Below are 13,144 nucleotides of genomic sequence, written 5' to 3' on the forward strand. Positions count from 1 at the left end.
TCTGACAACATTTAAAATTAATGAAAAAGCAAGACGACTTCAGGTAAAAGTGCATGCATTTTAACAGCTTCAGTATTTGTTTCACTAAATAATACCCTTTTGTGAATTATGTATTAAGAAAAAGAGAGTAAATTTAAAAGAACAAAACTGAATTTCTTTAAAACCAGTATTTCTAATGCCGGACTTTTTTTTTTCTTCTTCTTCTTCTTTTTGAAACAGCTTTCTATGTAGTTATACTTATTTCTAATATGAAAAATGGGCTAATTTGTCTCCCACCTTTTTATATTTGTAGAAAATGCCCTGCAGGTTGATGTAGTTATGTACCTATAAAGTTTATGTGCATAAAGGAAATGAATGTACTATTAAACATACTGAGCATGACAGAAAAATGCAACAATGTACAAACTCTGAAAGAATACTACTACTGTGGTTGTACTAATCAAATAATGCTAGGGCACTAATCTTTTTTTCATTTTAAGTAAAGAGCTTTTCAGCTTCTTTAATTTTTCTTTTCCTGTCCATTTTAGAAACTGCAGTCCATCCCGCCTCTCGCATTTTTCTCATGGTCGTAAGTTTCAGTACAGAGCCTGGAGTTTTCATGTTTGATGTAGTTGGTTTCTAAGAAGAAAAATAAAGCCATCCATTAGTTTCTATAACCAATTTGATTAACTGTTTGTTTTGATCTGAAGAAAAGCTACGGTACCTTTTTTGGTGTCATGGCATATAATTGTGAAGCTTGAGGATAATCTTTGTACAATTTTTTAAAGATTTCTTCCTCTGAGACTATGCTCTTAAATTAAAAATAAAAGAGTTACTTAATCACACTATATTAAAAAATATATTTCCTTCCCCCTAGGAATATTGGAGTATAGGGAAAAAAAAAAAGTTAAGATGTTACTATGAAGCCTCAACAGGTCAATAAAAACAATGTAAAAAAACATTATAAAAGTTAATATATTTTTTTGTATAGTGGTACTCTGTTTGTCATATAGTTATTAATTATGTACATATAAATACAATTCCAGAAAGAACCAATTAAATAAAAATGTACACATAAATATTGTCTTGGATACAGAACCCCACATGCTTTATATACATTCTTAGATAGAACAGTTCTTTATGCACACTGCTAAGTACACTATTTGTTCTCTGATTTTTACCAGGAGGTCACTGTGTTCAGAGCTATCTGACTGAGCATCCAGCTGTAGAAGCACTTTTTGCTTTTTCCTCATGCACTGTTCTGAATGCAGATTTGCGCTTTCACTTTGCAGTTTATGTATTGGAGGAGTCTTTATAATATATGTCTGGGAAACAAAAAGATGGCATTTAAAATTACATTTTCAGTGGTAATTACAGAATCTAAAACCAAACTCATAACCCAGTTTACAGACTGAGTATCCAGGAAGACACTAGAGAGATGCTGTGAAACAATTTATCTTTCCATCCAAAATGTGAAGCAAAGACCCAAACAAAGAAAGGGGGGGAAATCAAAAATCCTTTTTTTGTTGCCAAACAAGAGGAATGAACAGGAAGCTGTGGAAGAATCGAGTTTCGTGGCGCACTATATCTAACTTCTTCATGCTTATCTGCAGAAATTCAGGTTATTCTGAATGGTAGTCACTACATGCAGACTATAACCAACGTTCAAGAGAATGCAAACAAACAAAACTGCAGGAAAGAGCTTTCAGAAAGACACTGATAGTGATATGGAGAACAAGATTGTTTTTACTTAAATGGTTCTTTCGCTGTAAGTTAAACTTCTCAGAAACACTGCAATGGAACAATGCAATCCTTTTTAGAAAGGATAACATAAAAATGGTAGTTGTTTCTATTGTTAAGATATAAACATCACATGTGAGCTTCTGACAGGGTAGAAGCATAGGTTTTACAGTTATGACGGAGCAGTCAGGAATACTTTGATAATTTTCACAGCTACACAAGCTATTTTCTGTTCCATAGAGAAAAATGTGCCTTTACAAACAGACAACACTTTTAAGACTATGTAAAAGAATTCCAGAGACATTATTAAAATCACAGTCCCTCTAGGACAGGAATTGTTACTGATCAATGATAACAGACAAATTAAGGAACTGAGCAAGAAAAATGACACACCGTGGGAGCCCTTACACAAACTGCTTTCTAATATTGCTGTGGAATACTTTTTTTTTGTGGCTATCTACCTTTTGAATCCCTGCTTATCACAACAAAAAATAAATAAGCATCTACAGAGAAGTAAGAAATACAGTCAGAAAAATAAAACAGGAACAATTCACTACTATGAGTTACAAACCTTTAATGATGGACTACCCAAGGGACTTTTTGCAGATACTGAAGGAGGCATTTTTTTCTTTTCCATCATGTTGACTTTTATAGGAATATCATTGGGAGACTTTTTATTTTTTACATTAATAGATGCAGAGTCCAGATCTAAATGAGGTTTAGGAGTCTCAGAAAAATGAGTTTGTATTTTCTAAAATTAAAAAAGGTTTAAATTAAAAGCATTTAAATGTCTTTTGTTGAGTGTACATAGTTCATCATAGAACGTCAGTTAAATTGCATATGTATAAATATTACCAAATTCTAAAATTAATGAATGATAAGGTTAAAGCTACCTTGTGCTTCTTTTCATTTTCAGGAACCATATTTTGGGGGGGTTCTTTTGCAAGATTCTCCTAAAAAGAGTTATGTGATAGCAAGTAAATACTTTACTTGAATTCAATCGTTGAAAATCTTCTTGGTGTTATTACAGAACACAGTCCACAATCATACTCTATTATAAAGTTCACACAAATGTATGACCCAGATTTAGTCAAACTGCAGCATTCAAAAGACATTACATTTCTATTCACAGTTTCATTTCTTATACAACTTCTCCCATCTCTGCTAAGGAACCTACATAATATCCCCTCTTAACGAGAAAATAGGATACAATTTTTATCACAGCTGTATTAAAAAAAAAGCTCTATTTTCTAGTTATTATTTTATGCAAGAAACTGGAAGCATTCTTGTTTATTGAAATAAATGTTCCTTCGCTGTCTTTTTGATTCTATTTTGCATTTCTTTTGCCAGCTGAAGAATACTATATAGCAATCACAAAATCACAGAATGGTTAAGGTTGGAACAGACCTCTGGAGATCATCTAGTCTAACACCCCTGATCAGAGTAGGTTGATCAGCACAGTATCCAACAGGGTTTTGAATGTCTCCAAGCATGGAGACTCCACAACCTCTTTGGGCAACCTGTTCCTGTGTTTTATTGCCCTTCCAGTAATAGAGTTTTTTCTTGTGTTTAAATGGTATTTCTTGTACTTCATTTTGTTCCCATTGACTTTTGTCCTTTCACTGGATACCACTGAGAAAGTCTTGCTCCATCTTCTTTACCCCCTCCCATAAGGTATTTATACACACTGATAATATGCCCCCGATCTTTCTCTTCTTGAGGCTAAACTACCCCAGCTCTCTCAGTCCCTCTTTTCTGTCAGATACTCCAATCCCTTAATGATTTTTGGCCTTTTGCTGCATTTGCTCCAGTATGCCCTTGTCTGTCTTTTACTGGGCAGCCCAGAACTGGAAATAATACTCTAAATGTGGTCTCACGACTGCGGAGTATAGGAAAAAGATCAGCCCCCTCGACCTCCTGGCAACAGTCTTCCTAATGCAGTCTAAGATGCTGAGCACATTTCTGGCTTGTGTTCAGCTTGCTGTTCACCAGAACCCCAGTGCTTTTCCTGCAAAGCTGCTTTCAAGCCTGTCAGCCCCTAACCTGTACCGATTCTAAAAGTTATTGCTTCCCCAGTGCAGGACTTTGCATTTCCCTCTGTTAAACCTGATAGGATTCCTGTTCACCCATGTCTCCAGCCTGTCCAGATCCCTCTGAAAGACAGCATAACCACCTGCTGTATCAACCATTTATCCCAATTCTGTATCATATGCAAACTTGCCAAGGCTGCACCCTGTCCCATCATCTATGTCGTTAATGAAGATGTTAAACAGTATTGGACCCAGAATCAACCCCAGGTGTACATCACTAGTGACCGGGCTCTGGTTGGACTTCGTGCCACACTAACTGCAATCCCTTAAGCCCAGCAGTTCAGCCAGTTTTCAATCTACTTTACTGTCCAATCATGTATCAGTTTGCCTATAAGGGTGTTATGAGGGACAGTGTTGAAGTCTTAGTAGGGCCGAGATAAACAACGTCCAGCGTTCTCCCCTCATCTGCCAAGACAGTCATCTCATCACAGAAGGCAATCAGGTTGGCTAAGCACAATTGCCCCTTCATATAAATCTCTGCTGACTACTCTCAATAATCTTCTTGTCCTTCCATATGTTTGAAAACGATTTCCAGGATTATTTGTTGCATTACCTTTCCAGGGATTGAGGTGAGGCTGACTAGCCAACATTTTACCAGATTCTCCTCCTTGAAGGCAGGGGTGACGTTTGCTTTCTTCAAGTCCTCAGGAACCTCTGCCAGTCACCATGACCCTTCAAAGATAACCGAGAGCGTCCTTGCAATGATACTGGCCACCTCCCTCAGCCCTTATGGATGTGTCCCATCAGATCCCATGGACTTATGTACATCCAAAGAATCCCTAACCTGATCCTCCTCCACCAAGGGTTAGTCTTCCTTTCTCCAGACTTTCCAGGTCCCATTGAGTACCACAGCCTTTTCCTTGTCCTTTGTCATCAGAACTTGAGAGAGCTGGGATAGTTTAGCCTCAAGAAGAGAAAGCTCGGGCGCATATTATCAGTGTGTATAAATACCTTATGGGAGGGAGTAAAGAAGATGGAGCAAGACTTTCTCAGTGGTATTCAGTGAAAGGACAAGAGTCAATGGGAACAAAATGAAGTACAAGAAATACCATTTAAACACAAGAAAAAAACCTCTATTGCTCTTCATTTCTTTTGTCAGTTTTACCTCCAGATTGGCTTTGGCTTTCCTGACATCATCCCTGCAAGCTTGGACAGTTCTTCGTAGGGTTTCAATTTCTCCTGGCTTCCCTCATACTTACCAATTAAGGAGTAATGCAAAACATTCACTACCACCAGAAATGAGACATAATGACTTCAGAGAGCATCAAGCTCTTGAAATCAGACAGGAAGTGAGAGCAAGACCTACAATCAAAAGTGCTCTTCACAGCTGTCATTATTATAGTGCGTAAGACCAGGCCACACGTCAACCATACTACTACATTTAATAATAAAGAAAAATACCTTCTCTTCAATTTCTGCTTTAAGTTGTTCCTTAAGGGATGACAGTTCGATTTTCAAACATGACAGCTCACTTTCCTAAAAACAATTAGATAAAGGATAAGGTTAAACTATGCTTAACCTGGAAAAAAGAAAACAGTCCAAGTAAGACAGTAAATAGGGATATTCATTATAAACAAAAGAAAATTCCATTTGTTCAACAGAGCTAACTTATCGATAAAGTTAGCATGCCAAGAGGTATCTACAATTCATTTTCAGAATGATTCAATCACTAGAATAACAGATGATCAAAGCAGCAGTTACCAAATTAAAAAAAAAAACAAAAACATGTCGACTTGAGTCACACCTCCTTCTATTAAAAAAATCTAACTGAAAAAAAGCTCTGTGAAGGGAAATGTCAGAAAAATACTGCATTTTAAGTAGATGCTGTAAAACTATACTTTTGTGAAAGTCTTGAGGGGATGTTGGCTCTCAGAACATTTCTCAAATGCTTCCCAGAAAGGGGGGAAAGGGGGGAAAAAAAAAGGGCAAAAAAAACGAACAATGCAACTCTAGACTTGAAGTTTTGTTTTCGTTTGTTTTAAAAAGAGCTGAAGTACTGCTAAGAAACAGGTACTTGACCAGAACTGTTCGAGGTAAGAACTTAAAACTGTTGTGAGAACAGGGGGGTGGGCGGTGGAATCCAACTATTTAATACAAAAGTTTCTTATTCAGACAGTGAGGTTAGAACATGATGCGCTCTCAGGAAAAGTAGACAGAAAAGCACAGCTACTCCAATTTATTTTGAGAAACATCTGGGTTTTTTTAATGCACATAACAAAATCCATAAGAAAATAACAGTAAACAGAAATTAGTGGGTTGATCTTTACTGTTCAGTCCCACTAAAGCAGTCACTTAACCCCCTCAAGTGTTAAACAGGAAGAAGTCTAATATATTTATCATTATATTACACTTTAAGGACAGCAGCCCCTCCATTTAATTATTCAGTGCTGAAGAGTACACCTTACCAATGATCTTTTTGATGATAACTGCTCTTGCTCTTTTATTTTATAATGTTTTAACTCTGTATCTTTTTCTTCAACCATTTTATCATATTCATGCTGTGTTAAAAAAAACCAACAACAAACTCAAAACTTTTGACTAAATATTACAATTATAGATCTACCTAGTGTTAAAATATTACTCATTTTTTCAAATAAAGCTCTTCTGAAGATTGAGAAAGCACTATAAACAAACATTGATGCTTCACAGCAGAAACTGTAAAACAGAAAATGCACAAGCAGTATTATTTTGTGGGCTGACTGAGAATGCTTTATCTCTAGGCAGCGGTATGTGTTCCAGCACATAAAAGCTAGCCATATTATTTTTATTAATGGTATCTGCTAAATATACTGGAAAACAGAGTAATAAGGAATGCAAATTAAAATATGTTAAGTTAAACTGCTGAAGGTCACTATGTAATCTCCTCAGAAAAAAAGGCCCAAACTGATACTGAAGAACATTGCACTAGGATGGTATCAAAGGAAGCCTGAATACAAATAAAAATCCTAGAAATTTAGATAAATGGAATTTATCTGCCAGTAGGGATGTTTTCAAAATCTGAAGATTAATTTATTTTTAGATGATGAAAAGTCAGGCATGTGTTCAACTTCCTTTTCCTAGACTCAGGTCTTTATTATGAAGTTTCACTTTCCGATCTGTAATATTCTGATTTTGAAAGGTTTTTACTTAACATAGTATCACACGTTACAAATCACAGAAATTAGTAAAATCTCTTACCTTGTGTTTTTCCATAAGTGCCACCATTTCAGTTATCTTGTGTTGACATCGGATATCAGTTTCTCTCTGTGTTATTGTTGCTTCATCAGCAAGCAACCTCATCTTTTCTACCTGTTAGTAACAAGTTTCATTTAATTAATGAACAATTAACAGCAATATATTTTTAAAAATCTTAAGTTTCAGTTCTTCTTACCCCTGTGGGTGCAATGTATATATAGTCTCATTTAGTGTAGTCTTCATTTGCTCTTAAGATGCTTTTCAAATCCTCCATGTTTTATACATATTGTTAAAATGGGCAAATAAACCTAGATTAAAAGTACATCCATTCTTCCATGGCAGACAAGTGTCATCTCGAACCACAAGGCCACTTCAAGCACTCTGCCCCAACATTTTTTGATATTACCATCAAAAAAGTGTGGGCAGAAAAATACTAATACGGGAAAAGTTATAATCTAATTTGCTTATGCTGTATTTATACCAAGAATAGAATTTCTGTGAACAATATCATGACAAAAAGAATTTTTAACTGGGTTCTTATTTTTAAAGACATATACAAATACTTCAACCTAAGGATGTAATGTACTAAAGCTTTGCTCACATGCATACACAAGAAGTTCCATTTATGTTGATAAGACTGCTATGGAAGAGCAAGGACTCTGGTCGATATAGCTTCATAAAACCATCATACATCAAAAAAATAATTAAAAAGTTGCAGTAAAAATTAACAACTCTCACCTCTTCAAGAAGTTTATTTTCATTTACTTTTTTTGTTTCCATGTCTTTTTGATAGATGTCAACTGTTTCCTTATGTTGCTTGTTCATACTTTCCATTTCTAACTGTAATTTATTCACCTTTTGAGAATGCAGAATTATTGCTGTTATTTGTTCAGGAATAAATACGCCAATGATTTTTTTTTTACATCTCTTATTTTCAAGCAGAACCACTCTGTTCTTTTCAGGTATATGACTGAACTATTTCCTATTCAATATTCAGCTTTTTTCATAAAGAGTTGAACTTTGGCTTGAAGTGAGTTAGACAATACTCATAGAAACAATGGCAACACCACAATGGGAAAGACAGCCCATACCAGTTTTGTGCATCCCTGTCAATTAAACAGTCCTAAAGCTAGAGGCTAGTCAATCACAAAGAATCATTCGAATATAAGGGAACCATCTATTCGCAATCTAACACTATTCTGCCCTTTGTACAGAAGACTCTTTAGTATTGCTAGCATGGAATGCAAGGTAGGGAAATGAAGCATAACTGGTAGTCTCCTAAGATAGCCTCCTAAGACTTCAGCAGTATGACTGTATTATGTTTACAATTAAATTTTTTTTTTCAATTAAGAAGTGAAGAAACAGTTTATCTAGAAATAGTTTATTTTCAGAATTTTATTTAGTTCTGAAAAAGATTAATTCCTTTTAGCTGCTAATATTAATGAGAATTTGGTACGAAACAAACGGAAAGAGTCTATTCCTAAGAAGTCACCCTAAATGCTGTGAAATCTTCAAAAAAAAAGATACAGATGGAGATTTTATTCCCTCCCTTGTAAATCTATTTAAGACTTTAACTGGTTTATGGTATGTTTTCCTCCCAAGTGTGCATTTTGGTTATAATTTTTCCTTTTAAGTTTCTCATAAGAATACCCTCAACACAGTCTACATCTTTCTTGAAGTGTGGTACCCAAAACTGAACACAATATTCTAATCAGGGACTTACCACTGCAGAACACAGTAAAAGAACTGCCTAAAGTGAATAATACATGTATTTCTTTTAATTGCTTTGCTATTTCAATGGGGTGGCATTACTGAATGAGGTTCAGTACACTATCAACCAAAAAAGAAAGGGACTGATTAGGAGCATAATTCCTTGAGATATGATGTCCATCTCTTACAAATGTCTGATAGCCCAGTCAGTGTCCAATGATCAAAAATGGAAGCATCTTCCAAAAATTATGGGCTCATTCCTGTAAAATCTGTATCCCAGATCCATAAAACAGTTAAGAACGTGCTTAACGTATTATCATTAGTTACACTGGGACTTCAAACATTCAGTCTTTGTGCTTTACCCTCATCTTGTACATGAAGTTATTTAAACCTACCTTCCCTTCATAAATACTTGTTTTCTTGCTTTCTGCAGTAATTTTCTTTTTCAGCACCTTATTCTGTTAAAATAAAGTAAAACAAATGCTATACTTTAATAAGTTAATAGAATTATGTAATGATTTAACTGTATCATGTAGGTCAGAATCTTCAAAATTCCAGATTTCAGCAAGCAAGTAACTCTTTTTATTGTGCAGTTCAGGTTCCAGATCAGTTCTCCAAACAAAAGAGTGCTCAACTACTTTAATAATACTGTTACTTCATGACCTTATGAAAGACTCCTCATGGGCAACAACAGAGAATAACGAAAGAGTCTACAGAATGGGAAGAAAAACTAAGATGCTGCTGACAGAAAATGTGCAGATATAATGACAAAAAATACAAGTTACATATTTTTACAGTACAGTTATTAACAATTTGTCCTAATGCACAATTCTTTTCTACTATTGGTAACTGAGATAGGTCATTATTTCAAGTATATCAATGACACCATGTACTAAATGAAAATAGTAATAGTTTATTAAAGATATTATTTCTGTAATTGCATTTTTCAAAAGTAAGGATAATTTCACAAATTAAGTAATTCCAAAGGTGAGTCCTTAATTTGCTCAGAGTTAGGATAAGAAAGGAAATGTTACAAATTACATAGGTATATCTAAAGATATCACACCAGACAGAAACCGTTGAAAAATAACGTTTTACATATTTGTTACTTTTAAAAACTGTACATACCTCCTGTTGCAACTCTTCAATGCATTTGGTTTTATTTTCCACCTGTTTCTTTAAATTATTCAACTAAAAGAGATATTTCAAACATTAATTAATAATCTCCTAAAAAATGACTCACTGTGTTAAGAGATTACTGTCAACGTTCTTAAGCATGCGTTTGCAGAAGTCCAATTAACTCCAATGAGACTGAAACACATGCTAATGTGTTACAATGACTGAAGTTTTAACCATAAAGTACTACAAGAATTTTGCTAGCCCAATGTCATCAACATTAATAGCAGTGAACCAATTCCTCAGTGGCTGTAGAGTTTAGAAAGAAGGGGGGGGGGGGGGGGAGATCACAAAAAAAAAAATCACAATTTAAAAAGTAATCTTGTATGAAGTTCTGTACAGTCCACGAAAAAATGAGTTTTCATACCTTATTTTCTAGAATCTTCACCTGCTTTTCCTTTCTTGAAATTTCATTTTCAATAGTCTTAGCCTGGAATTATAATTGTAAATCTTTGACTTTTACAATAAAATTTTGAAATCCATTATGATGTTAAAAAAAAAAAGGTATGCTTTGAAACTAGTTCAATACTACTATAGAAATAACTAGCAGTTATTTCTATATTTGAACATATTTAAACTAAAACTCATATTACATATTGAAAGCTAATCCATACCCCATCCATCACTAAGCGGGTATACAGAAATAAAAAAAGGGGGTTCTCTGTCTGCCTGAAATCTAACAAATCTGGACTTTTAAGCCTCCATGTAAAGAGTAAACATCCCAGTAAAGGTCCTTGTCTTTTAAAATAAAAAGCTCAGCATGCGTACATATGTCAACTCAATTGGTAGCAGCACTGAAAGACGAAAGCCTCTGTAAGAGATTACATCCCTAGGCAGAGCTTTGCAGAAAAAAAGAAAAATAAAAGAAGTTTTACATTTAGATTTTGTCCTACAGGTTATGTTCTATATTTTCATGATAAAGCACATGGTATGGCATACATTTTCTTCTCTTTCATCCAGTTTACTTTTAATCTCTTCACCTTTCTTTGCCATCTTCTCCTTCAAAGACTCCAGTTCATTTCTAAATGCCCAATTAACAAGCATTAGTAAATATTTACTTAATAACTTTAACTTCTTTTCACTACTGCTAAATAAACCCATACTTTATTTTCTAAAAAGAGCTGCTAATATTGTTGAGAACTTCATAAGCTGTTCAATGAAATGTTCTTAAAATGATGCAAAGTGACTGGTTAAGTTAATGTCTGACCTGTACATACTTCTTGAAAGTATTGAAAGATGTTCCCCTTACCAGAGTAAAATATATTCTAATCTGTAATATCGTAATGCATCTATGAAACATGGAAGGCTGCCTGTCTACTGGGTTGGTGGTACAGAGACTACTTCAGAGAGTAGCATTTAACCAGTTTCACCTTTTCACATTTAATCCATAACCTTTAACTTCTATTTTCATTTCCTTCACACCTAAGATGTTAATGCAGAACAGGATAGCTATATGTAATAGGAAGCTATGGCAAAAATTGTTCCTGTAGCAATAGGTATCGCTAATTTGTAGAAACTTCTACATGGCCAACATCAACAATAAATAGTTTCTGTTTAGCTATATAACCTAAAAAAAGCATTAATTTAAAACTCACAGAAAGCAGCGTAAGAACACAACATTTAGACTAACTCTGAGGGAATCTAAACTTCTTCCTTTAATAATATTGTACATTAATATCTGTTTTCACTTGCCTTAGCTGGCCATTTGCTGCTTCCAGGTTTTCAACTAACTGCTTTGTATTTTCTTCTTTTTTTCTACTATCCTAAATAAAGCCCATGTAAGTAAAATGAATAAAATTCAAAGTGACATCTTAAAAAATTCAAAGACATCTTAAGCAGTATTGTGACCTGCCTTATTCACAAGGGTAACTGCACTTCCTTTGTATTTTAAACACAAAAAATAGTTCAGATACTCTACAGAACCATGTCATGTTGCAGTTTACCATATGATTTATATTTTAAATTGAATGTTGTCCTTTAAAAACAGCTGGAAGTTTAGAACTTGCCTTATGACTTTCTTGCAGTTTCTTGAGTTCTGTAGCCACATCACTTTTCTCTTGTGCTATCTGTTCTTTTTGTAATAAAAGCTTATCGATATACACTGTTAGTTGTTCATTCTTTAGCCTAATTTAAAACAAATGGTCAAGAGAAATAAGAACACATATTTTGAAATTTCCTTTTCAGTTAAATTTATCCATTACAAAATGTTACTTCACAGTGAAAAAAGTCCTGGCCTATATCTGTAAATTTAAGCTTTGCAGCAAAGTTACAGTGATGCAAAAAGGCGACAGAAGAAAGAAAGGAGAGTCAGCTTTTATATAAATATAATGATTGTTGAAGACGATGTAGTTCAATATCCAGCTCAAAGCAGGGTTAACAATGAATTCAGAAACTTTCTCTTCAGGTTAACCCAACTAAGTCACAGAGATATGGAACAACTACATACATATAAATAACAGAAATGCAATTTATAAATATAAGTATATAACGGATGTCATACTGTGTGCATACGTTCAAAATTTTAATTAGAAAACAATCATAGATCATTTCACTGTATATTAAAGTAACTTCTATGTAACACAAAAAAAATTAAACTAATACTATGTTTTCAAAAATGATCATACGCCTCTTGTTCAAGATCTGTATTCAGTGTCATAAGCTGTTTTAAATAATTTTGTTCCTTTTCAGCTGTACTAGTCAGCTGTACTTTCAAATCATGGATTTCTTTCTGCAGAAGAAAAAGAAAGTGCTTTGAGTATACATATGTAAACTACAAGTAATGAAAGCTATCAGAAATGAACTGACAACACAAAGCTTTCAGATGAAACAGAACTACACACATGCCGTAAGTTACCCAGACTGTATCTTTACATCTCTCTGGTGTGATGTGGAAGTAATGTGAGATATTGAACTCTGACATGAATGCTAAATGTGTCCCCTCTTGTAAGTCTAACTAACCAGTCTGCAAAATTGCTGACAAAATTAGCTTTCCTTGGACATTGTTTTAAAGAAAGACATTTGCTTCAGACGTCATAAGCTTTTGCATTCACCTAAAAAAAAAAAAAAACACCAAAACACCAAAACCACAGAATTCCAGTACTATGTGATAGAATAAGCACATATTTTGGATGCATCCCAAACCACACAGCAACACTCTTCCCTCAGAAATTTGCTGCCATTACAAGATAAGGCAAGCCTTGTAATGTAATGTAGTTTATAATATATAAATGCTTTGAGTACTGTTTCCTCCAAATAATTGGTGAAACACTGATACC

General features: G+C 34.3%; 1 protein-coding gene across 1 annotated transcript in view; it reads right to left on the minus strand.

Moving 5' to 3' along the window:
- Positions 1-474: 474 nt before the first annotated feature.
- Positions 475-13,144, minus strand: part of SYCP1 (synaptonemal complex protein 1) — a 27,266-nt gene continuing 14,596 nt past the window's right edge. The window contains exons 16-31 of the mRNA XM_009331913.1: positions 12,494-12,597; positions 11,876-11,993; positions 11,562-11,632; positions 10,809-10,890; positions 10,237-10,299; positions 9,822-9,884; positions 9,089-9,151; positions 7,722-7,838; positions 6,987-7,097; positions 6,215-6,307; positions 5,211-5,285; positions 2,613-2,672; positions 2,291-2,470; positions 1,161-1,304; positions 704-790; positions 475-618 (exon numbers count right to left, since the gene is read on the minus strand). Coding sequence (XP_009330188.1) covers positions 475-618; positions 704-790; positions 1,161-1,304; positions 2,291-2,470; positions 2,613-2,672; positions 5,211-5,285; positions 6,215-6,307; positions 6,987-7,097; positions 7,722-7,838; positions 9,089-9,151; positions 9,822-9,884; positions 10,237-10,299; positions 10,809-10,890; positions 11,562-11,632; positions 11,876-11,993; positions 12,494-12,597 — 1,575 coding nt within the window. The remainder of the gene's footprint in view (positions 619-703; positions 791-1,160; positions 1,305-2,290; positions 2,471-2,612; positions 2,673-5,210; positions 5,286-6,214; positions 6,308-6,986; positions 7,098-7,721; positions 7,839-9,088; positions 9,152-9,821; positions 9,885-10,236; positions 10,300-10,808; positions 10,891-11,561; positions 11,633-11,875; positions 11,994-12,493; positions 12,598-13,144) is intronic.

Source organism: Pygoscelis adeliae, unplaced genomic scaffold (genome assembly GCF_000699105.1).
Source record: "Pygoscelis adeliae isolate BGI_AS28 unplaced genomic scaffold, ASM69910v1 Scaffold189, whole genome shotgun sequence".
NCBI lineage: Eukaryota > Metazoa > Chordata > Aves > Sphenisciformes > Spheniscidae > Pygoscelis > Pygoscelis adeliae.